This window comes from Chroicocephalus ridibundus, chromosome Z, assembly GCF_963924245.1.
Source record: "Chroicocephalus ridibundus chromosome Z, bChrRid1.1, whole genome shotgun sequence".
Classification (NCBI taxonomy): domain Eukaryota; kingdom Metazoa; phylum Chordata; class Aves; order Charadriiformes; family Laridae; genus Chroicocephalus; species Chroicocephalus ridibundus.
In genome coordinates, this window is record NC_086316.1 from 993041 (window position 1) to 1019639 (window position 26599).

At 42.2% G+C, this 26599-nt stretch overlaps 1 protein-coding gene across 1 annotated transcript in view; it reads left to right on the top strand.

Moving 5' to 3' along the window:
• Positions 1-1951: 1951 nt before the first annotated feature.
• PCSK1 (proprotein convertase subtilisin/kexin type 1) overlaps positions 1952-26599 on the top strand; it is a 31986-nt gene continuing 7338 nt past the window's right edge. Inside the window, exons 1-12 of the mRNA XM_063320442.1 lie at positions 1952-2275; positions 4187-4291; positions 7781-7891; positions 10115-10261; positions 10716-10792; positions 13137-13225; positions 17198-17370; positions 19631-19843; positions 21018-21118; positions 22097-22330; positions 23851-24008; positions 26018-26151. Of these exons, the coding sequence (XP_063176512.1) occupies positions 2093-2275; positions 4187-4291; positions 7781-7891; positions 10115-10261; positions 10716-10792; positions 13137-13225; positions 17198-17370; positions 19631-19843; positions 21018-21118; positions 22097-22330; positions 23851-24008; positions 26018-26151 (1725 nt within the window). The 5' untranslated portion in view covers positions 1952-2092. The remainder of the gene's footprint in view (positions 2276-4186; positions 4292-7780; positions 7892-10114; positions 10262-10715; positions 10793-13136; positions 13226-17197; positions 17371-19630; positions 19844-21017; positions 21119-22096; positions 22331-23850; positions 24009-26017; positions 26152-26599) is intronic.

Below are 26599 nucleotides of genomic sequence, written 5' to 3' on the forward strand. Positions count from 1 at the left end.
GTGTAGCACATCGCTCATTTCCCAGCACAGCCCAGGACTCTGTACACAGCCCATCTAGCTGAAGTCCTGCACAGAAGGAAATCCTCATAAATAAACACACGTGAATTAATGAATCACTTAGAAAAGAGTATTGAGATTTTCAAAACAGTCTTAGGGATGTAGATGTTCCAACCACTACTTAAGACTTGCGAATATAAATTGTCATTATACATATATACATATGTATACATATACATATATAGCTCTTGTTTCATTTCTGTATGCAGGTAACGTCTCTGCAAGTTGTTTACACAAAAACGTAAAATTCAAGCCAAGTTGCAGTCTTGGTGATGAGAAACGAGAGGTAAAAAGCCCTTTTTGTTTTGACTAGAACAGCAGCGGTAAAACTGACATGTGAAAAACCCGCGTGGACCCCACAACTGCTTGGCAAGACAACCAGATTTAAAGAAAGCCTCAGAAACACATTACTAAAAATATAACAGAGGGATCTTAAAGGCATCTGTCCAAGAAAGTGAAGAAAACACATTTTTGGCAGTGAGCACTGAGAAAATCATGCAGCAAATACAATAAATTAAAACGAACAGAAAACACACGTCCTAGCCACTGGCTTGGCTTTGAGAAACCCCGTCCTGTCGTTGGAGCATGCTGCAGAAAGTGAGTACCGGGACGGTGCTACAGTGTCACTTTGTTGGCATTCTATTCTACATTGATATTTATTGCTATTCTATTGGCATTTCTGGTACACTTATGACATACTCATCCTTATTCCCCTCCCCTGATCAAGTCATATTCCTATTAATTTGGGCTCTGTAGACGTCACAGCCGGCCCTTCAGCTGCAGCTTCCCCATCCCCATGGGAACACGCGGGCCCCCAGGAGGCTCTCACAACGCTCCCCATCCTGGCACGGCGGTACTTCAGGCTGAGATTTCAGACACCAAAACGCTGGCTTTTACAATATTTTCCACTCCTCATTGTTTGGCATTTATGTTTTCCATTATCTTCCTATTCTAGAAGCCAACAAAGAATAGGGCAGGCATGCCTGTCACTCTCTAACAAAGAGAAGCAGTATTAAATCATAGCTGATACCTAAAAGCAGCTTATTAAAATTTCCAGTTTAAAAGTTGGAAGAATCAAGCAATGAAATACAGTTAGCTACAAACTGAAGCTGCTAAAAAGCTCAGAAACCACGACGCTCGGTTTCAGAGGCAGATGCAAGAGCACTTAGGCAACATTAGGAAATTTTTAGGGGCGTTTTCTGGCACTTGAGGAAAGACAATGAAATGGTAGTAGGAAAGCTAAATAAAACAGGACGAGCTGGGGAAACACGGATGCAAAATGAAAATATGGAAATAAACGAGTACTTAACAAATTGTGGTATTTGCTGAGAAAGTGCAACATGCAGACCACTGGATGTGATTAAAAAAAAAAAATATTATTTCAAAATGATTAATTGTACTTCAGGATAGAGACGTTTGTTATACAATCAGCCGGGGTGGCGGTGCCAATTAACGCAGCATACCTACGGTGTGGTGTCGGGAGCACCGGGGGATGATGCGCATTAATCAAGTACTACCGCGCAGTAGGTCCCGGGTTATTAGCTTAATTGAAAAACGATTAAAAAAAAAAAACCCAAACCACCCCAAACCCGTGTTATTCGCCCAGTTCCCCGGGGATGGGGGGGGGGACGGACACGAACCCCCACCGGCGGCGGGCTCCGCGCTCCCGCCTGCCCCGCAGCTCGGGGTGAAGCGTGGTAATTATCGCTAATGAGAGTAACGACCCCAGCGCTGCGCCCGGCCCAGCCCCCGCCCCCGGGACCCCCCGCCCCTTCCCGCCCCCCCCCGGGAATTACCCCCCTCCCCTCGGCTCGGGGGCCAGGTACACTTTGACGTCAAGGATGGCTGTCGTCGTTTTGACGTGTAAACACTCATTTCCATTTCGGCTCCGGAGGGTCTGGGCGCCGCGCAGCCCCGGGCAGCCGCGCCGGGCCGCCGCCCGCTCCCCCAGCGCTCGCCTTGGCAACGCCGGCGCCCGCCGCAGCTCGCCCGCCTCGCCGCCGCTCCGCTCCGCGCCGCTCCGCTCCCCGCGGCCATGGACGGCCGCCGCTGGGCCGGCCGGTGCGCGGCCCTGGCGCTGCTGGCCGCCTGCTGCCTGTGCCCCGCCGGCGGCGGCGCCGAGCGGCAATTCCTCAACGAGTGGGCGGCGGAGATCCCGGCCGGCCCCGACGCCGCCAGGGCCATCGCCGAGGAGCTGGACTACGACCTCGTGGGGCAGGTATGGCCGGGCGGGGGGCGGGCCGCCGCGCCGCGCAGCCCCGGGGAGCTCCCTTCCGTCCTTGCCTCGGTCCTCGGGGCCGCGCCGAAACTTGTGCCCGGCTGCCGCTCGCGGGGCCCCGGGGAGTTGGCGGCGCCTTCTCCTCCCGCCGCCCCCCGGCTCCGGGTTCGCACCTGGCGGGGAGCCCCGCCACCACGGCGGCGGCCGGCCGGGGACGGGTCTCCCTGAGCGGACCGGGCGGGGCGGCGGGGCCCTCCCTGTGAGGGGGCCGGGCAGGCAGCAGGCAGGGCGCCCCGCTCTCCCTGAGGGGGTCGGGCAGGGGGCCCGGCTCTCCCTGAGGGGGTCCAGGCAGGGCTTTCCCTGAAAAGACCGGGCAGAGTCAGGCTCCCCCTGAGAGAACCGGGGAGGGTAGGGCAGAGCACCCCGCTCTTCCTGAGGGCACCAAACATGGTCGGACAGGGCACCCCCGCTGTCACCGAAGGGACCGGGTAGGGCGCCCCGGCTCTCCCCGAGGAGATCGGTCAGGGCACCCCGCTCTCCCTGAGAGAACCGAACGCTGTCGGACAGGGCACCCCACTCTTCCTGAGGAGATCGGGCAAGGAGCAGGCAGGGCACCCCGCTGTCCCTGAGGGGACGAGGGAAGGTCGGGCAGAGCACCCCGCTCTTCCTGGGGGGACCGGGCATGGTCGGACTGCGCACCCCCGCTGTCTCTGAGGGGAGCGGGCAGAGCGCGCCGGCTCTCCCCGAGGAGACAAGGCAGGGACCAGGCGGGGCACCCCGCTGTCCCTGAGGAGATGGGACACGGCGCCCCCGCTCTCCCTGCGGGGACCGGGCAGGAGGGGCGCGGGCAGCCCTGGCTCCGACCCCGCGCCGCCCCCGACCTGCCCGCCCCCCTCCCCCCCCGCCGCCAGCCCGCTCCCCCCACGGAGGCTCCGTCGCCATCGCGGGGCTTCTCTCCAGCAGGCCCTCCTGGGGCTTTTTTGGGATGCCGTGACGTCAGTGTTGTCAGGGATGAGTAACCGCCTTGAGGTAACAGCCTGTCCCACCTCCAGACGAGGGTCCTGTGCCAGGCGCTGTGTCTGGCAGTCCTGGGCACCCAGCTCCCCCCCGTGCCATGGCCCGCAGCCCTCTGCCGCCGTGGAGGTCACCTCTCCTCACCTGGCCCTGGTGCTCTGGGCAGCCCCTTCCCAGCCCCGTGTCCTGGCCCCGGTTGAGTTCTTCAGACTCTAAAACCCAGGTGTGATCCCACCTCGGTGGGCGGGTTCGGTCTTTTCTGCCTTTGGAGTCAGTGGATTCACCCCCACTGGTTTTGAACAGCCCCTCCTCAGGGAAGAGGGGTGTTTAAAGAATCACAGAATCTTAGTGGTTGGAAGGGACCTCTGAGATCATCGAGTCCAACCACAAAAAAAGGCAGTGGGGTGCACCCAGCTCCTTGGGTGACCCAACAGAAAGTGCCGGTTCAGTAGGTGCCCGCACAAACAAGCCCTGCAGTGAGGTTTCTGAGGCTTTTTACACCTGTTCAGCTGGACCCCTGGAAGAGCAGATAAAACTGGTGCGTGACCATACGTAAAGCCTCTTCTTTGAAATAAGGCCGTGTCAAGGTATCTCCCTGAGTACGCTGGTCACTACTACAAGTACTGCATCACAGAGTACTGTAGTAGCAATGACTGCTACTTCACTAGCTTAAATTAAATTATTCCCCCGATTTCTTCTAGCAGCACGCAGGCTGTGATAAGCACTTCTTACTTGAAGAGTGGGTTTTGGTTTAGATTAAAATCTCTAAAGGCTAGTTCCTTGCTCTTTTCGTTCCTCTTTTAAATAGAATGAATTTGGTCGGGTTGTGATTGTGTTGATATTTGTTTGCAGTGGGGAAATATCTCTCGATAGTTAAAGTACGCCTCTGTCTTACAGATTGGATCACTCAAAAATCACTACCTATTCAGACATAAAAGCCATCCAAGACGGTCTCGAAGAAGTGCCATTCATATCACTAAAAGACTTTCTGATGATGAGCGGGTGAGTATTACATTTATTCCTTTTCATGCCCTCTGTTTATTCTGTCTCCTTATTGCTAGCTTTGTAATGAGGTCACAGGCAGGCTTTCCTTGTTTTGCAAGTCTAATATATTCAGCCATCCATACTCATGCTGAATAATGCTTTATTATTCTGTCATTAACCGGCAGAATCTGACCCTCTCTTGCCATACTTTTTTTTTCTTTTTGCAAGTGCTTTCCAAATTAAGATTTAAGATATGCAGCATTGCAGAGGCTTGGAATTTCAGATGTTGATGCGCTGCTGATGAAAATATGGACAAGGAACCACAGGGCTCGATTCAAAGTAAAAATCCATAGATGCAGTAAGTTTAATCAGGCCACGTCTGTGCAATTACCATGGGAATTAGGTTTGATTGAAAGTGACTCAATATTTAAAAAAAAAAAAAAAAAAAAGGGCAGGGGAAAAGAGCTGAGGTTTTGCTGGATTCGCTTCTTCTATGATGAGCTAAAACCCCTTCTCAAAGGATCCGTCACACATTCCAGACTTGCAGTCTTTTGGTGTGCGGGGATCCCACTGCAATCAGAGAAGAGGCACACCGGAGAGCCAGGGCTCTAAGGCATGATCCACTGGTGAAGCAGACTCCCCATTTATTTGACTTTATTTAAGATAGAAGCATTCCTGTTCGTAAACAGAGAAAATGAGGTGGGTGGCGAATTTAAGGAACAGACCAGCATGCTGTTGGCCCCTCTTAAAAATGATTTCTGGCAAATTTCAGAACAACAAAACTTGCATTTCAAATCGGCATTATTGCAGCAATCATTGTGAAAATACAAGCAGTCCAAAACATGAAGTAGGCTAGTTGTGAAAACCAGCTATTTATCATACAAGGACAAATCACTTGAGAACCGGGAATTGGTTATCTGGAGATTTTAGATGCAAATGTCATCTAGGAGGAAATACTCTCTGCCTAGCCAGAAGAATTAAAGGAGGGGGTGAGACAGGGTATTTGTTTTGCCTGTTCTGTTTATCCCCCATCTATCTCCTTGCAAATGTTGGTTTAACAGTTAAAGTCTTCTAGGTGAAATCATTTGAAACTGGGGATGTTCAAAACCACAGCTTTAGTGTGAATTAGTGTTCTAATTTATACCCAATATTTGTAATAATAATACCCAATTATAACAATAATCAAATGTTCAATGCCATCATAGTACAATGTTCAGGAACAGAGTTTTGGTTGCAGTTCCTCCCTTTTTTTGGCCTTATTACATCGAATGGATCTCTTACACAGGGAAGCGTGACCATGTTTAATATACCAAATTCTAATGTTTTAAGCAGAATGGAAGCAATTGCATTACACACATTACTGCCAAACTTTATTGCAGACTTACATACTTAAATCCCAAAACAGAGCTTCAAAGTGCTGCAGGTGATTTGCTAAATTTACTCCAATTTCCCTTTTATTTACCATCTAGTATGCAAATTAACTATGTGAATGAATGAGATGTAATTATGTCATTATGTAAGTATATAAACACAGAGCAATCATGTAATGCTGTGTAGTTATACATGGACCTTTGCTCCAAAGAGCTGCTCTTGTTCAGCAACCGCCTATTTAAAAAGATTTAAATTCAGTCTTTAAAAAGGGAGAGAGAAGGGAATCCTGCTTTTGTTTGTATAACGCCTTCACGAATTTTACGGTATGTTAAGTGTGAAAGCTGGGGTAAAACTTGGCTGTAATCTGAGTATTTATCTGCTTCCTATAGATGTCCCAGTGTTTGTTGTAAAACAGATAAAGGCTGAGAATATATTGAAAGGATAGAATTATCCAGTTCCCGACCTTCTTCCAGTATTTGCACTAGTTTCCAAACCTACTTTTTTGCAAGAGACCCGAGTCAGGATTATTTTCACTGCTTTATGTATCAGTGACTGGAGATTTGGCACAGAGCCTTCAGCTTTTGCCGTAGATGGATGGTTGGAACCTCACCCAGCTGCTGAGTGACAAATATTTGGCTTGTTTGTCTGACATATGTGCTTGGTAGTTTCAGCTCATTTCCCTCAGTGCAGTTGTCCACTTTGAAAAAAATAACAAGCATGGAAGTTGTCAATTGTTAATTACTGTTGGGTGATGAAGAGGCCAAACTTTGCTGTGGGCAGGGAAGAGAAATAAAGGTAATTGCTCTAACCTGTGCACAAGTATGTATGGCTCTGGATATCAGTAGGGCAGTTTAAAATACTTATATCTGCATGAGTGTACTCACCTTCTGTGACTAACTATGGTTTCTAGGGGTTTTAATACTATATATATAGCAAAGGGGATAGTGTTAGAGAGCTTTCAGTAAATGTACCTGCTGTAGCTACCATTTTTAAGAGTTTATGTTCTGGTAGTGAACTTTCATTAGACTCTTGATAGAAAATCGCATTTTAATCAAATCAGTACTTTTTTTATCATTATAATTTCTGAGTCACTTTTATTATTGTTTCATATATGGTGATAGATGTAAGGACCATAAAACCATTGTATCACAATAGAGAAAAATCATGAAATCCATTCAGATGTTTAAGGCAAAAGGTTAGATCCAAGGCATCCTCCACTTGAGGCTTATAGCAGTATCTTGGCAGTCTGAGTTTGCCTTGGTCGCCTGGAAATTGGGATAAAAACCACCACCTTGGTCTGTGTCAGGGAGCCCGTCTGGGTGCTAGCAATAAATAACATTTTGTTCCCATTTGCAAAAGGAGCACATGGCACAGAGAGAGGTGTCAGAATTAGGATTTGATTTGAATTGGGTTTAGTACTGCATTCAAGGCAACAAAGTGCGATGGGCTTTTAAAATCCAGCCTGGTGACTTAAGAGATTGCTGTGCCTGTGCACAAATGTCATGCAACTCATTGTGTCGATGCTCTAGCAAAACACACCAAAGCATTTTGGCTTTCAGTTGCCTTAAGTGGAATTGTGCCAGTGATGAAGTTAGTCCAATATTCATAGCTTACTAATTGATCACACTTCAAAACACCATTGGGAAGGAGACTTGAAGGTCTAGCTGGGCTATGAATATTGGACAACGTCATTACAATTGCTAGACTTAAGCTAATAATCTTTCTTCTTTTCTTTTAACTCCCGATAGAAATAGATAGCCATTAAAATGAAGGTAGGAGAAAGGAGCAGGCTGTGGTTTTGCTTGTTTCAGTAACCACCACTACTTAGATACCCTTCTAACTATACTGCGCATTTGATATAAAAGCCTACATTATGTGGTGCTCCCGGGAGTTCTCCTGTTAACCTGTACTTAATGATTTTCTGTGAACTGATTGTATAGTATCGTGATTTCACCAAGTCCTCTTCCTCAAAGTACACTGTGTTACAGTATAAATAATCCTCCTCTTTACATCAAACATGGTTTATTTTGCTTTAGGCATCAACATTTTGCTGTATTAGGAAACACCTTACCCTCTAGGCTAAAAAAGTCCTAACCTATAGAGGCTTACTTGTCATATTTATGCAAATAATTGTAGGTGTCATGGGCAGAGCAGCAATATGAAAAAAAGCGAACTAAGCGTGCCATCGTGAGAGATACAGCAGAAAATCTTTTCAATGATCCTATGTGGAATCAGCAGTGGTATCTGGTAAGAATTTGTTTCATTGTGGAACCGGGGATGGTGAATTTCAGTTGTGCTTTCAGTTGTATTCTTTCACTCCAATCAGAGCGATTGTGCTGAAGGGATTAAATGAAGAGTCCCTCTCATTAGCATATGCTATAAAAATGAGATATCTTGGTGATAATATTTCCAGGCAACCTTCTATTTTCTTTGACGTGTCATTTGTGCAAAGATTCTAAAAGCCAGTTCAGGCTGCTGCCTGGGATGGGGGTTGGTATTAGAAAGCAGTGTAACAGTTTAAAGCTGCCTTTATGATACTTTTAAAATACTTGCTGTTGGCATGTGAGAAGTCCCTTACCTTGTTGGAAGCTGGATATGTATTTCTTTATTAAAATCGGCAGTGCAGAGTGCATACTCTAGGTGAAACAAAAGCATGTGCGTGCATGTGACAAGGACCTTCAGCCTCTTGGACTAGGATTTAAGTAGAAGAGAGTCTCTACAAAGAAATTTCCTAACTTTATAGTTTCTGTCTGCATGCAACAACTCGGAAATGCAGTTGATCATTTATTTTTTTTTTATATCGTTTCTTTCAAGAGTCTGTATTTCCACTATATATCTAGCTGTACCTTCAGTCTAGGCTTCGATGCTTTCACTCGGTATAGGGATGGGAGTAAAGATGGATATAACAAATTGAGAAGAAAGGTCAAGCACAAATGTGGCCCAAGTGGCTGGAAATACCTTTCTCTTCTCCAGTTCAGCTTGGAGAAAACAGACCAAACTGTGGGCTGTTTGTGTAATGCTTTGCCCACTTTTTCCTTTGTTTAAGCTAGGAAAAAAAGCTATAAACCACACAGCATAAAACACTTCCGCGAAGATTCCTATAAACTTATTTTCAACATAAAAAATGGTTAACTTTCATGATTTAACTTTTCTTTGAAGCTGAGTATGTTTGCTTCTTTGCCTGTTTCCAATAGGAAGCAGGAAATTTCGGAGATATCTGTATTGGACAAATGCACAAACACAGAGAGAGTTCAAAAAGCAGTCTTGTGAAAAAAGCCATGTCTTACTGTCCAGGTGACATGGTTCCTTTTTCCACTGTTCTGTGGTTTTCACTTCTTTTCCTTCTAGTTTTCCCACATGAGAAACAGAAACATGATACTTAGCCTTGTTTGCAGTGCACATTGATTTTTTTTTTTTTCTGATTAAATGCATAAATGTGCTAAATATTTTCTTCCAAAATATGTTCCTTGCCTTGTAGTAAATAACTTATTATTACCTTATTATTATGACTTGATGGCAACAGTTTTTATCTCTATTTGGTATACATTCACACATCACCAGAAAAAAGTGATTATTTGATGGATTTTAGAGAACAAAACTTGAAACATCAAATAATTCTCTGAACAACAGCAGTCAGAAAATAAAGCATAAAATGAAAGAAAGGTCATTCCCATAACAAATTTCTTTTTCTAAGTCTCATATTGTATGCAACATTCCCTTGGAAACAAAGAAATGAAAAACCTGCGATCAACTAATGTAATTATGCACAGAGAAACAGAAGAAAATGCTTTTTTAACATCTGTGTTTTTAATAGGGGTTGTAAGCAAGTTTTCTACATTTCATGTATGTACTGCACGCTTAATGTTAGAGAGGAAAAATGACCCATTTAGGAGCTACTCTTCAAAGAACTTGCTGTGGAAGAGAAGGCTATAGATGATTCATGCTTCCAGTTGATTTACCACAGGAACAGGAATGAGGGTAGTAAACAGAAAGTTGTGATTCAGCACAGTTGTTCCTAACCAAACGACTACCTTAATTGTTTTATCCATTAATTATTTTGCTCTGGCTAACTTGAATGTCAAAGGAAAAAACCAGCTCACTGTACTGTGGGGCTCTCTTGGCTTCTCATCAAGTGAAAAGAACAAACGTTAGCAGGTCTGATTATTAATTAAACATTCCAAGGTTCATCCATACATCCCTACCATTCCTGTATTCCTGTGCCTACCTCCAATAAATACAAGATGCTCTTTGTTCAGAGGTGGTCTTCAGGGATCTTCAAGTAATGGGGTGAATCCTCCAGTGCTACAAGTATTTGAAGAAACTAATTTTTGTTATATCTTTGCAAAATTTGAATGGAATATACAAGTTCATGCTAGGATGATTTAGAGCACCTTTAAAATACAACTTTGGATCTGTGTAGTATAAATGGATAAAAAATGTTGACATATTGTATTCCTTTCTGTTCCCCAGCAAGATACAAGAATAACTCCGTCCCTGCCCAAACTGGATCTCCATGTAATTCCTGTATGGCAAAAAGGGATTACAGGCAAGGGTGTTGTCATCACAGTACTAGACGATGGTTTGGAGTGGAATCACACTGACATCCACACTAACTATGTAAGTTCGGATATTAGAATGTTATGGAATAAATTAATCAATTGTAAATTTGATATACAGACACTCTTCTCCAGCTTGCTGCCTGTTCTCTAAGTCAGCTCCTACAATACAGAGACTGAAATATTTGCCTTAGGCATATTTTGGAACCTGGTCTGTGTCACAGGAAGCTGAATGTTACTTAGTGGGGGTTTTTTGTTGGTTTTTTTTTTTTTTTTTACCCCTCAGTGGATTTAGTTCCCAGGCATGTTTGTAGACAGTGGTTTAATGCTGAATTATTGAAGCTCTGTGAAAAATTTATGGAATTGTTAATGCCCATCAAATTCTACCAGCTAGATTGCTGACAACAGGAGCCACACTAAATAAATAAATGCAGACTCTAGAACTCATTTTGTTACACATTTTAAAATGCATTTTCTACTTGTCTGAATTAATTCTGTGTTTTTTTTAAATGTAGGATCCACAGGCAAGTTACGATTTCAATGACAATGATCATGACCCCTTTCCTAGATATGACCCAACAAATGAAAACAAGTGAGTAGCTTCCCATTTGTGTGAAGAGAACAAAGCAGTACATGATTAGTTTTTGTGTTAGAACATGCAAATGTAGAAATACCTATGTATGTCCCCTATGACAATTATAGAATAGAAGGAAACATTTGTATAACAGAATCACAGGATGGTTGAGGTTGGAAGGGACCCCGGAGGGTCATCTGGTCTGAGCTCCTGCTCAAGCACAGAGACCTAGAGCCAGTTGCCCAGGACCACATCCAGATGCTTTTGAGTATTTCCAAGGAGGAAGACTCCACAACCTCCTTAGCAACCTGAGCCAGTGCTTGGTCATGTTCACAGTGAAAAAGAGTTTCTTGATGTTTGGGAGGAACCTCCTGCGTTTCAGTTTGCACAAAGATGTGCACATAACCTTGGCACAAACACTGTAAACTAAGAAAACTAAATTCCCAGATGAAGAGCTTCATAATCGTTAATCTCTCTATAATGTCCTGAATTTCTTCATATCATTGTACATGGAAGGTACCGATTTGTTTCTGTAAGCGGAAGGGAGCAAGCTGTTCACATCACCATGTGTGTTTCTAGAATGATACCTCTTAAAGCAGATTTTGACTTAAGTTCTCTGCTTTGCACTGGAAAGTCTTAGAATCATAGACTCATAGAATCATTTAGGTTGGAAAAGACCCTTGGGATCATTGAGTCCAACCATCAACCCCACTCTATAAAGTCTCCCCTACACCACATCCCCCAACACCACATCTAAACGAGTCTTAAACACATCCAGGGATGGTGACTCCACCGCCTCCCTGGGCAGCCTATTCCAGTGTCTGACCGCTCTTTCTGGGAAGAATTTTTTCCTGATGTACAGTCTAAACCTACCCTGATGCAGCTTAAGTCTTTTAAAAGAATGTCTCCTATGAAAGGCTCTGGAAGAGACTGTGTCTTAGAGGAACCTACCAAGAAATGCATCCCTTCAGGCTAGCTTTTGTAGCTAAGGATGCTGTTTACCGGTTTTGACAGTACCGTTTAGACCAGTAGAATAGCTTCTGACTGCGTGTAGGCAATCACAGGTGAAGTCATGCTTCTGACCTCCTCTCATATGGGTATGTCACACGGTCAGATACAGGAGGAGGTTACAGTTACTCCTGGGACAACCTTTCTGTCTCTTCTGAGACATATGAAAGCTTTATTTACATCAGATTTGGCCCAAATGTCCTCAAGGTAATAACCTAGGAAGTTTCAAAAGGCTTGGACACAAGAAAACCAGCCAGTTCACTTAGTGGACTTGTGGAGTTTTCTCTGATGCCCTCTCCAGAGCTACATCTTTGATAGCCCATGGAACATCTTGATGGGTCTGTCACACCTAGGCACATCCAGGGTAGTTCAGTGGATATCGGAAAGAAGAGAATGGAACTCTTTAAAAGCCGGTACACAGAAGAAGTCAATTTCTTAAACCAATTAGAATGCTGCTACTCAATAAAGATAGACTAAGAAACTGATGCGCTGGTTCCCTCTTGTCTATCAGAAAATACAATAGCATCCACAACATAAATCAGTGTATGGACAAAAACCCAATCAATCAAGGGATAAATGTCCCATGAATAAGATATTTGAAAAATTACATTTCTACTTTGGTACAGTGTTATTTAAGAGCAGGAAGCCATTATCTTGGTCATTCTGATGACAATATCTTTTAAATCTTACCTGTATTACCTCTAATCTTTATTAATAAAGTAAATGGAATTCAGCCCAGAAGCATTCAAATGCTTCATTGAATAACAATCTGTACTATTAAATAATACAACTCTTCTACAATTACACTTATTCCACAATACAGAAAACCTTCATATAAGAATCACCTATGGCAAAAAATAATTGCCTAGAAAATAGTTGGTTACAAGAAAAATTTAGCAACGGTGAGGATACTTTAAAGGCTAACTTTCTGAAATCCTAAATAAATGCCGTCATTAAAAAGAGAGTACCTAAATGTGTGATTAATAAAGGCTTGTATCATATTTTTGTCTCAAGTTTGCCAGCATCTTAGCCCCATAATTTCATGCTACTTCTGCACTCGGCTAAAATACTGGTATCAAATAGGTCTACAGACTTCAGTGTGACTTACATTAGGTATTTATCATCTCATCACAATGGTCCTTTGATCATTAAGTAGCTAAAATAATGTTGATTGAAGCCTAAGAGAAACAAATACTTTCGTATCATGTAGACGTAACTCAAAAGCTATTCAACAGCTGCATTGCATTGATTTAAATGAGGACTTCCCCCAAATTAAGAAGGTCATTGATGAGTCTTTGTGTACATAACGCAAAAATGTTATGAGATGCTGTTTATTCTTACTGTATTTATTCAGGCATGGGACACGGTGTGCAGGAGAAATTGCCATGCAAGCCAACAACAGAAAATGTGGAGTTGGAGTGGCCTACAATTCCAAAGTTGGCGGTAAGAAATGAAGATAATCAGATGTCTAATATGAGTGGGAACCTGACAGATTCTGTGAAGCGCTGTTTTCAGCTACCATTAATATGAAACAGGAATGATTGGTTCTTCTTGTGGTATTAGGCTACAAAATCCCATCTGGCAATAGTGCACTGTGTTGCATCTGTATGACAGCATTTCTTGAATGTCAGCACACTCTCTGGAACTCGGTTGCCAGTTGAAAATCGGTAGAGTATATAGCAACAGCAACAACAATATAGGTGGTGATGATAATAATAATAGCAATAACCTATATTGTATCCAGAGATAAGACTGTATCTTTTAAGGAATGATGGACTCACTTCTTATGATTGGTTATTGTGGAAGAGGTGGCACGGGGGAGGAGAGGGCTCGAGTAGAGTGAAGATAACAGTGTACAAGTTTATACCCACCCTTGCTTGCAGCGTGTTGTTTACATCTACATAATTACATTTCAAAGGTCACGACAGGATATTCAAGCTGCTGTGGTTTTTGTTTCAACAGCTTACTTCTTCACTATCATCATAAGTTAATTCTGAAAATAAGTAGAGTCTTGCTTGCCTGTCAATCACTACTGCCATTTTTTTTTGAAGCGGTGACTAAAAGTTTAATCCATTAGAGGTTTATGAAATGGTCATGATCAAAGTATCAGTTGCAAATGGTTATTTAGCTCAGAGGAAGATACTTGTACAGTCCTAGTTTTTCCATTACCCCTTTTTTTCCCTTTTAAACAAAGGGACAATGAGTGGCAATTGACACCTGTAACTGCTGTTCCCGCCATTTCAGTCTTACGTTTGTAGGTTCCCATTTACTCTACTGAGCTGTCACAGATGTCAGCTTTGCAGTCTGCTTTTGCCATAATGCATTATGCTGTCATGCTCTGTTTAAATAAAATATCTCACTCATAAGGCGAAGACGCCAAATTTTCAAAGCAGGGCAAAATGGATGAAGCTGCAGAGATGTCTGAACTCCCGCTGTGCCCATATTTTAAGGCACTTGCGTCTACAGAAGAAGATTCTTCCACAGTTATTTGCATATTCTGTGTTCATTTGCAAATGCAAACGACAGATCTGTGTGAGGTGATTTGTCTAGAAAAGGAAAATAATAGAAGGAAAAGCAGTCCAGCAATCCAAATTACCCAGAAAGCTGCTTATCCCTGTGCGGGGGAAGGAGAAAGAACAGAAAAGCTGAAAGAAATCGTAAGCCGTTATATATGACCAGCCTGACTTAAGATAGAGAAGTAACAAGACTATATTCAAACAGCAATGGAAGATAGGAGAAGCCTTCAAAAGATGCGGATAAATTTGGAGAGGCTAAACATTGGAAGGCTTTTTTGATGTTCCAAGCTATAAAGGGATTCATTTCTTCACAGGCTTTTTTTTTCCTCCCCCCCCTTTTTTTTTTTTAAATCCGTGAAATGATGCATTACACACTTCTATTTGACATTAGTTCAGGATGACTTCTTTAAGTGGCTGTTTGCTTGTAGCAATTGCCACACTGGATAAATCCAGTGGTCCGCAGCCAGTGCTTTCTCTCTGATAGCCAGCAATAGCTGCTTTAGGGAGAGAAAACCTGGCATTTGGGATACCTTGTTCTCTAACCTTCAGCATCAGAGGTTGGTTTGACTTTGCTTTGAGAGGTAAAACAAAACATTCCATTTGAAATTTTTTGTTTTCCATGAAAATACTGACTTTAAGTAATTCTGAGTGTTCTCACTGGTCACATCAATGCCTGCCCCTATTCTGGAACCTTGATTAGTCTTTGCAGCACTTTGAGGTTGTGAATCCTGTAGGCTTTTCTGTGCACTGTGTGAAAAATGAGTGCTTCTTACTGCCAGTTTTCAAAGGGACACCTTTCAGTGTCCTTTAACAGTCACCTCTTGTTCTGCACAAAGTGTTGATCGCCTTTGGAGCGAAGCAGGGTGAATATATATATTCATGCATACCTAACCATAGCACTGTGCTACGATATTTCTCTGGTGCTGCCATGGAAATCAAATGATTAAGAAGCTCCATTTTACAAAGGACAGGGCTGAGAGTTCCCGCACAGTGACGTGTTGCTAAAAATAGCCTTCTGCCAGGCAGATCCATGTATGTGTCTGAAATTACCTTGGGCTTTGCCCTTTGATTTTGTGGGACTGATGATGAGACTGAGCATGTGCGAGAAGAGGAAAGAGTTTGTGCAAAAGGGCATAATTGGCGTCTGCTTAGGGAAATGCCACTGCAGTCATCAAATCCCTGAGTTGACTTAAACAAGCAGGATTTTTGGAGATCACAAAGACAAGACAGCAGGTTGCTGTGTTTTTTTTTTTTTCTTGAATCGTTTTCATCGGTGTATTGCCAGTGTTCTTGTTTTCTACCGTATTACATTATACATCTGCAGAGTTGGCTTTGTCTTCTTCTGTGGGAAATATCTGTACACGACTGTCTGCATTCCCAGCATCTCGTTATACATTGCAAGCTAGCACCCGGAGCTCGCAGTCATTTCCACACAGGCAGATCTTTGCTCACAGCGCACTGGTATGAGAGAATATCACAGTTCTGAGCCAAATGAAAAATGAGTATTGAAAACGTTACGAGTTTAAGCCTATCCAGGGCAAGTGGTGTTCTTAGTACCTGAGGCACAGGATATTCCTTGACTCTTTTCCCAGCTTTGTGAGCGATAGCAGAGTAGCAGTGGTTGAGCGGATTAACTCTTTGTCTGTCTTTGCCACTAATTAGTATCAAATAATAAAGCGCAGCCATATCTCAGTGGTATTATGAGTCTTAGAGGCCAGCCTTTTGGGAAAAGAATTATGCTTACAAGCTTTTTACCTGCTCAATAGTATAAAAAAAGAACAAGACACTGAGCTGTAAGGGTGGGGGGGAGGGGAGCGGTTTCTGTTGTTTTGTTACTGTTTTTTTAAATAGAACAACCACATTTTGCCTGCCATGCTTTGGAAAAGTCCCCATTTTGTGGAAAATACTAGAAGATGGGTACTCATAATTCACCAACTGCCAGTAATGGTGCAGCTGCTGTACTACTAACTTGCAAGCTCAAGACAATCCAGACATTTTTATTGCTTGAAAACACAGGCTGAATCCTGACTGCTGTGGCTCATATATTGCTGCTGTTGCTGGGAGAGCCGTGCCACAGTGGGAATTTTGCCAGACTTCTGCTATTTCTATCCTCCTCCAGCAATGGACATTGGTAGCAATCCTGCTGCAGAGCTAGGAATTTGCAGAACGAGAGATCCAGTGCAGGGAACCGCTGTCTGCCACTGAATTTTAAGTATCACTGAGATCAGGCTCGCTCTGGAGGAGATTAGATCATGTAGTTCCTAATAAAATGTTAATGGCTAGATATCTCTAGCATCCCTGGATCGCTCGCAGTAGAAAAAATGTGGCAGTAAAAGAACAGTGAGAATTTTTTGTGGTGAAGACTGAAGAGCTAGTGAAATATCAGCATCACAAAGACAGCAAAGCCTTAATGAACACGAGGACAAAGTGTTTTTAGTCAGAACATTCAGAACTACATCTTTGAACTAAAACTCTTGGAACTCCTAAACATAGAAGTAACGTTGATAAATGTATTTAATTTTAGTGACGTCCTAGCAGCTTGAGAAGTCTTTGTTACAGATTTAACAGAGAGGAAGAAAGAGTCAAGAAGGGGCTCAATGAAGTAAGAAAAAGCAGGAGCAGTCGGCAAAACATCATCTTCTCTGCACTCTGCAGAAAGAGAGAAAGAATTTTGTTTTTTACTGTTTGTAGAGAGCACTGAGCTCTGCAAATAAAGGGTAAGCGTACTGTTTCGCACTGACATGAACTCTCCGGAGAATTGCTAACGTGAACAGTGGTAGGCTGTGGTTGCAATAGTTATGGGTTAATTTTGCCGGAAACTTTACAAACAGTTAATAAAGACAAAGAAGAGGGAACAGAAAGTAAATCCAACCTGCCTTTTTTTTTTTTTTTGGTGAAGGTATACGTATGCTGGATGGCATAGTCACCGATGCTATTGAAGCCAGTTCAATCGGTTTCAATCCAGAACACGTGGACATTTACAGTGCAAGCTGGGGCCCTAACGATGATGGCAAAACTGTGGAGGGACCAGGGAGACTGGCACAGAAGGCTTTTGAGTATGGGATAAAACAGGTACGATACTTAAAGATACAATAAAATGTGGCAAAGAACAGGACTTTAAAATAGTTGATACCGGGGAAGAAATGAAAATGGTTTGTGCTCCCTTTCCTCAAACATATTTGAAAAGGAGGAGGTAGGTTTTAATAGTACAGGTCAGAGAAATTACCAGAACAGGACTTCTAAAAAAGCACCCTTAGAGCTTTCTCAGCTGATTTTAAGCTGCTATTCTCCACAGATAAGCTTTCTTTTTCCATCCTTACTTTTGCTGCCTTTGTCTTGCCCTGCCCCCACCCTTCTCTGCTGCTTGTTTTGCACTGAACAGTAATTGGATTTCTGAACTGAAAGCCTATAAAATTTAATACAAAATTTCTGCTTTGCGAATATTTTGCTGTGTGAAATAGTGATGCATTTTAGCACCCTGTGGATGGGCTTGTATTATGTTAATTGCATTAGTTTATAAATTGGTGCATATCTTCATCCAATTAAGATTAGGATAGTAAAATGCATGATGAAGAGTATTGGAAACAATGTTTTTACAGTTCTTTTTTAGGTTATCCTCCTCAGATCTGGTTAGATAAGTAGAGTGCAAACTGAGAGCTACTGGGGATGTACTGATAAACTACTCTTGCTTTTGCCAGTGAGGTGAAAAGATTCCTAAAGATGGATATGTACTAATACAGTGAGAAAGGCTGAATCAGAGACAGGAGAGGAGAGAAATGGAGGAAAGCCTGAAGGACAGAAGCAAAGAGGAGAATTTTTCAAAAAAGGGCAGTTAACATTAGCAGACGGAAGGAGAGAACAAGAAAGAATAGACTGACAGCTAATAAATATACTCTGAGGAAAGAATGGAGACCAAGAGGAGTGGACTGGTGATACACAGAGACCTAAGTCCATAGGTAGGCAGCAAGAGAAGAGGGAGAATTAGAGGCAATAACGAGGGAACCAACGTTCAGTGTTCTTACTCTGAAAAAGCAGGTTATTTGGTAAAGGATATATTGTTTTTGACAAATTATTTTATTTCTTAAGGGGAGCAAATTTACCCATTAATTTGTCAGGCTTCTTTTTGCGAGGATCTGTATGGCCTCCGTAAGTCAGACGGAGTTGGGGTTGCCACCGACTTTTCATCCCTGATGCCTTCATTGCTGGGCTGGTAAATCACTTAAGCATATGCTTAGCCTTAAGCATCTGAGAGGCATTAGTAGCACTCTAAGTGAAATCAAAGCCGGTGTTTACATATACCAGTGCTTTTCTGGACTTTATTCTCAAAGGAAGATACTATCTCATTTTCTGTAATTGACCTGGCTTGTCCTTCCCATTTTAGCAGATGTATCACAAAGAGCACAGCTTACTTCTCTTTATTTTTAATGTTTTAAGTGATGCAAATGTCTTAGCACTTGCATGCATAACTTCAAATCTCATCTGAGTGGGATGATAAAAATCTGTGTTTCAGCTGCTGTTTCCCTTGGATGTACATCTGTTAATAATGAACAACATACGAACTTTTGCTCTTCACACAAAACAGATTTCTTTCCTCTGAAGGACTGGCACAGCTTAAGGCTGGATAGGGTGGTAGGTGTTTCCTCTATGGTAGCTGCGATGGTTTACGTGCTGTCGGCTGCCAGCTGTGAGCTGCTGCTCCCTCATTACACACTGGAGCCAGAGCAGGGAATGGACATGGTCGTGTCTGGAGACTGGTGGTGCTGGCCCACAGACTCGTGAGAGAAGGGAGGGTTCTCAGTCAGACGTTATTGCTTGTTCACCGTGCTTCAGCAAGTGAATGCAAACTGTGAAAGGCTTCCTTACAAAAAAGAAATTGGTGGAAAAGTCATATCGTGTACATCATTCATACTGCTTACCCACACTTCTGTGATTACAGGAAAGGCAAGTGAAATAAACGCTGATAAACTTGCAATTTCTTAAAAAAAACCCCAAAGCAATGGCATTTTTCTTAGAAATGTTTGGGACCAAAACATCAATCAGCATGTGGGAAGACTTACCTGTTGAACACAGACCCTGTTTTTCTCTTAAAAACCTATTCAGAGGAACACTAAACCCAGACCGGTCAAATTAAGAGATGTACTGTAGGATGAGAAGCAGGATACTTCAAGTAGCTGGTTTCTTCTGTCTCTGTCTTCTACAGTGCTTATGGAAAATTGTGCTTTTCTATGTGAAAGGGTTTGATATATTAGGCTTTTTTGGGGGGGGAGGAGTTGTTAAGGATACATTCCAAAGACTGGAATCTCTGTTAACTGCTCATTTCCATTTTCTCCAGGGCCGAAATGGGAAAGGCTCCATTTTCGTATGGGCTTCTGGGAACGGAGGCCGTCAGGGTGACAACTGTGACTGTGATGGTTACACCGATAGTATCTACACGATCTCCATTAGCAGTGCTTCCCAGCAAGGCCTTTCTCCCTGGTATGCAGAGAAGTGCTCTTCAACTCTGGCCACAGCATACAGCAGTGGGGATTATACAGACCAAAGAATTGTACGTTGTTTTTACCAGATTCAGAACAAACATAGAAATGTACTATATATGCAGATAACAAGTGAGAGCTCTTAAACGCTTGGTTTCAAGTGCCTGCTTTGCATGGTGTGTTACGTGCTTAGTGCTTTTGCCTTGAAACACTACGGCATTTGTAGTCCAAAAGGTGGTTGTATTCCTGGAACATCTTCTCCTGTAAAGCAATGGCTAAACAAAGTCATTGTGTCGATGCGGTAAAATCAGCATGCTGAATTTGTCTGTTGTTTGTGTATGTCAGAGGTCTCTGCCTGAAGTTTTGGTGTGGTCCCACTCTTCAGAAGGGGCAGAAGAAGAGAAATTGAGAGTCAAAGGAAAAGGCGCCTGTGGAGTTAGTGTACCGTATGAGTCAGTGCCTCTGACAGACCTTGCCATTAGCTTTTGTAAGATTGTCAGCCCCCGAGTTCCCACTTAGGACAGCAACAATAGTGCTTCCAAACCTGTAGAAGGTACTCAGCAAGCAGGCGGAGCAGCCTGTGTGCCTTCATTAACTGTGCAAGAAATAACTTGTACTGAAGCAAATTGCTGTGGTAAAATAATGTTGAAGTACCTGTAATTTCTGTTCAGCTCTGGTGGATGCTAATTTTACAATAAACTGCATTGATTAAAACAGTGTCATTCCAAGTTAGCCAGGAGATCAGTCCTTCCAAGTGGCTTCTCCTCAAAGACAAGATGAAGATACATGGGCAGATGAGTTTGGTATTTAATTTCCAAATAAAGCACGTGTTTCATTGCAAATTATAGTTCTTCTGCCGAAGAGGGAGCAGAACACCAATACTAATCCTATGAGTAATTTTCTAGCAAGCAGTAATTTTAGATGTTCTAGGCCCAACACAATGATCTGTTTTTATGATTCACCAGTAAGCTTGAAACACTTATTGTGAAACCTTAGAATAAAATAAGATATTCAGTGTGGGAGTATTTTGTTCCGACACAAAGCGTTTTGATACAAAAATTATAGTTGAAGTAAAAAGAGAGGATTGAAATATGAACGGATTTAAACATCCATCACTTTTTCTGCTGGTGAGGAATGTATTAATACACACCAAATAAAGGATACGTGGTTATATTTGTGAGCGTGGATATGACTATTTACAACTGTTTATTCACGCAATCTGTTCTTTTTGTCTTTTTCTGTCAGACAAGTGCTGATCTTCACAATGAGTGTACAGAGACTCACACTGGCACCTCTGCATCTGCACCACTGGCAGCAGGAATTTTTGCTCTAGCGCTGGAAGCAAAGTAAGATGTCGCACAACTACCTTTGAATCCTCTCTCTCAGACCCTCCCCATCTTCCCCAAAATGTTGTCTATTTGAAAGTGTCACCATCTCATGCTGCAGCTCCATTTTTGTCTGTCAGACTTGCTCAGCCTGATGACAAAAATAAGCAGCTTCTTGCCTCAGCATCCTCCTAGCAAAGCAGAACCAACATAAGTAAAACGTGATGACTGGGGAATTTTAGTCCATTTTGTGCATTGGCAGCACTTGTTTACTGAGTTCTGGTCAATTGCACTTAAAAACGTTGAAGCTGCACATGTATCAGAGAACATAATTTGAAGACAATAGGTTGCAGGAGCTTAAATGAAGTCTTGAGTAAATTTACAGAACCTTTTCTGCCAAAGATGAGATGTAAAATGGAAGGTACCCAAGCTTGACTGTCAGAGCAGGCAGGGAGCAGGCAGGTTCAGATCCTGTAGAGCTGGTAGTCAGAATGTATGGCTTAGAGAGGGTAAAAAAGGACAGTACAGGACAATGGCTTTTTCACAGAAAACACTGCAGGCATTAGGGCGTAGGCTTAGTACTTGAATGGTGTAGGTACAGCTCCATGTTCTGTTGCATACTCCTTTGATGACATAAGCCAAGATACTTGGGGCCGTATTTTAAAGGGTAGAGTTAATGACAGGTAGAATCAAATACCCAGTGAATTTTCAAAGTCTAGGTCCCATGAAGACTGGTGGCAAATAACTGTCTTTGCTAGGTAACTTTATATGCCTGAATAATTTTGAATTGGACACTAATCTTCCTACATACCTGTTCTTCATTTACACAGAAATCTTGTCTACCCAGAGAAGTACTGTGAGGATAAGCATGTGATCTGCTCTATATTTTAGAATAATGAGATGCAATATACATTCAAACATGTTCTGGCGCAGACCAGTAACAGAGAGAAAAATGATAGATAGCCCTGAAACAACTAACCAGGAATATTTTCTCAACAGCCCAAATCTAACGTGGAGGGATATGCAACACTTGGTAGTGTGGACCTCAGAATACGATCCACTGGCTGGAAATCCAGGATGGAAAAAGAATGGAGCGGGATTGATGGTCAACAGCCGATTTGGGTTTGGGCTACTCAATGCCAATGCGTTGGTAGATTTAGCTGATCCCAAAAGGTGGAAAGGTGTACCAGAAAAGAGAGAGTGTATTGTTAAAGACAAAAGCTTTGAACCAAGGTAAGAATTTGTATTAGCAGTAACTAAGCTTACGTCTATTTTAGTAGAGCTGGAAGGATAGTATTCTGCACAGGTTGCTCTGAACCAGACTCAGAGATTTCTTTTTAATTCATTTGATTTTGCCTTACTGTATTCCTCAGGGGCAGGCAAGAACCGTTGGTTTTCTTCCTTTTTTGCTGTAAGACTGATGGAAATTACTAGCATGAAGCCTTACAAAGAATAAGATTATTATGTCTGCTTGTGCAGCCAGCATATGGATGGATGACACTGTGAGACTGAACCCAATCAGATAAGATATGAATGTTTAGAGCACTATCAGAAGATGAATAAAAACATACCAAAGTCTCCTGGGGATTTTTAAAAAAAAACATCTGTAATTGGTCTTAGCAATTCTTCTCCTATGACAGGCACAGTATATGTTGAAATCAAGGTGATATATCGAGCTTTAGTCACATCCACAGGACATCTCTTACAAAACTCAAGTGTCTCAAAGGCCCACTGAAGAGGCTTAGCAGTCATATTCACAGCCGCTCCCAGTATATGAGCCTAAAGTGAGCTCAACACACAGCTAAGTTATAATTAGTTACTAAGCTGGTTAATGAATAAGGAATCTAGTCCATTTTGTCTCTACTTATTCACTTATGGATTTGTTGTCTAGAAAAAATACAGCTATTTTAAAGATCAAAATTACACTGTGTAAGCGCACAAAAAAATCTGTAGAAACAGGTTACAGTGTTTTGGAGTGTCAGTGCTGGGTAACATTATTATTTATGCTATTTTACTGTCAATTTGCTTTTATGAGTGCTCTCTATTCCACAGAGTGCCGATCCAGTACTGATGTACGCAGTTTTGCTGTTTATGTATTTTTATTGCAGTCCTCTATGTTACATTATAGAAACAAAGATCCCGGGATTCTGAGTTTAGAATTATTTATGTGGAGATTTAGATGCCCCATTCTCATTAGAAGTAATGGAAATTGTGCAGAGAAAGCTGTGTGGAGTAGCTGTCTGTGCGGAGAATATACAGAAGATGTACGCTTTTTTTTCTTGAGATGGTATTGAATACAAAAGGTTAAAACCACTGTGCCTGCCGCAGTATTTTAACTCCACGATAACAGCTCTTCTGGATATTTGAATGAGGGAACTAAGTATACGCCTGATAAAGTCCCGTGATGTAGCTGACAGCAAAGTGTGGTTTTTTTGTAGTCTTTGTGGGTCAATGAAGTGTTGACAGAAACCTGTGATTATCAGAACTCTTGCTTGCTTGCTTCCAGGGTGTGTTGCACAAGTCTGTCTTATGCGGCGCCTGCCACTTGGTCCGCTTCAGTATGATCTGTGCTTCCGGAACTTCCCATGGTTTCTACAGGAGCGTTCAAAAAAAAAATGAACGTAGCATTTGTCTTTACTTCATCCTTTCTCATCATTCTGAAATGGGCGTTAAGTGTGCCATTTACACTTCACATAACGATCCAGAATCAAAAGTTTCTGTGACTAATGAATGAACTCCTGTAACTTTGCCAGATTATTAAGAGCAAATGAGGAAGTCATCATTGAAATTCCCACAAAAGCCTGCGAGGGTCAAGAAAACTCCATTGCGTCTCTGGAGCACGTGCAGCTTGAGGCAACGATTGAGTATTCCCGTAGAGGTGATCTTCATGTCACTCTGGTATCTCCATCAGGTACAGGAGGCAAAGACGCGCTTTCTTTGTGTTGCTGTGGTGTGTAACATCTATTTCATTAAAAGAGCTAAATAGATTGTTAGACAAATGTAGTCACCTCCAGCAGGTGAGTATGAGGACAAAGCGTTCTGGAGACTAAAGAACTGGTTCCCTGAAACCCCTTTCCAGCCTTCATGTGTGCTGGGTTATTTTTGTCAGAAGAGGTTTGAAAATCATACTTCAGGAAATGAAAGCACCATTTCTGATGCGTTTTCATTCTGGCAACAGGAACTGTAAAAACTGAGAGTTCATGGCAGACAACAAATTACAGTTCAGTAGTGCTTATTGGCCTCCCTGTGACTTAACAAACTAATGGAAAACAGGATAATTGACTCCCAAGATTTCATGTAACTGTCTCCCCGTTGCTGTATTTAAAAACACAGTGTCTCTGATAGGCACCTTAGTACAGCTATACTAGAACATGCTAGGATATGGCAAGCTATCTTGACAATGCCCTGAAATAACACCATAAGGAGACAAAAAAAGAAAGGAGAATGAGTATAAACAACTTTGTAGAGAGTAAACAACTTGCAGAGTTGAGTAGAGAGTAAGATCTGTTAGACAGTAAGATCTGTTAGGTCAACGGATACTGTTAGAAAAAACAGACAAGATTTCAGATACGAATTTAAACATCAGGCTAATCTAATTTACTGATATTAAAGGCTAATGCAGTATTTCACAGATAATAAGCCAGTAGAGCCTTGTTCATATAATTATTACAGTCCCTCACTAGAGAGCAGCATTAAGATACTGTACATACAGTCTATTTCCAGACCCTCCATTGTCTGGGGTTCCTTTTAAGCCTAGCTATAATTCTTCCTTTTCTGAGTTTACCTTTTGTCTTACGGGAGCAGTGTTGCTGTGAGGTGTTTTACCCTTGACTCTTGGTGGTATTTTCAAATTTAATTCCGTCTCAGGTAAGTTTTAGTTTAGGATTACATATGCGGACTGTCTCTAGGTACACCCGGAGATTACAGCAATAGTAGCTCTTGTTCTACTTTTATAGAGGTATTTCCCTCCCAAGACACTCTTCTACTCTTAATACATAGGAAGCATGGCTTCATCTTAGAAAAACACCCTCATTTTGAAAGATGACAAAGTAATATGTTCTTCATCTTTGAATGTATTTCTGTGGCTTTAGCTGAGGTAGCAGTAGTCAAGTGCTGCCGCCTCCACAGTGGTATCATGTTGCTATCATGGTTAAACTATTCTTTCCCTTAATTCTTGCTGTTTTTACGCTTTCCTGCAAAACAGTACTACCAGATGTATGTCATTCCTTTTCTGTATTTGTGGTGTTACCTTTAAATATATTTATAGCTTGTGATCAGGCTCCCTGGGGCTTCTCTGCTTCTTATTATGTAAATATAGCTCCCTTGCTCTCTGCTTACGTGGAAGCAAACACAACAGATTTCCTACTATGCAGCAGAATCTTTTCTGCTGCAGAAATACTTTGTGAACTGCAGCACTTCTGTAATAATAATAACAATGCAAATGCTTTTCACCGCGTTGGAGTTCCAGGCTATAACAATTTACATCCCCTCACCAAAAAAAAAAAATATACAGTGATGAATTCAGGATAAGGCTTTGGTTTCACAACACTGTGTTGAGCTGGTTTGTCTTCAGAACTTCCACCTCAGAAGTTTCCTGAGCTGTTCATCAGTGGGAAATACTGGTTGTGTCTGACCTCTGTTTCTTGTGCTTGTTTAGTGCATCCACTACTTTTTTGTGCTAAAGATTGAACACTAGGCAAGATGTACCTTTTTAGTGGCACCTAATGTGATAGTTTTTATAGTCTTAAGTGCTGCTGTGAAAATAATTAAAGTAACCACTGATCAGAAATCGCACGTTTCCCGTTCCATGAGCTACTGTTAAATAGTGTATTTTCCAGGTTGCCTGTGCGGCAGGTAGTGCGCAAGCATAAAATCGGGCGTGTGTGAAGAGTCACTAATACTGATCTTGCACTAACACAGGGACCAGCACTGTCTTGCTGGCTGAGAGAGAGAGAGACAAATCTCCCAATGGCTTTAAGAACTGGGACTTCATGTCTGTGCACACATGGGGAGAGAATCCAACAGGCACCTGGGTTTTAAGAATTACTGATGTGGTAAGTACATCTGTATGTTAACTAGCTATGTTTGGAAGCTAACGCGGATAAAATGATCACTAACCACTACAAAGGATTTTGAATTGTGAGTCTTCTCATTAAGGAAGTTACAACAAGAGTTTATTTACACTAAATATCCGTCTGGATCAAAGATTAAAGATAGGGTCAGATTTTTTTGTTCTTTACATGAATGCGAAGGACCATCCTCATTTCACTGACATGTACCTGTCAAAAAAATTTCACGCCTATGTTTCTCACACATTATATGTCACTGAAGGAAATCACTTAATGTAATTTTCTGTGATTCATGGAGTGAAATATGTAATCGAATTAACATATGATTAACTGCAAATTAGGTTTTTCTGCAGAAAAGAACACAGGACAGATCTAGTTTTCTCTTGGTGCATATGCATAATTGTCATTAACTCCAAACCTTTTGAATTAATGA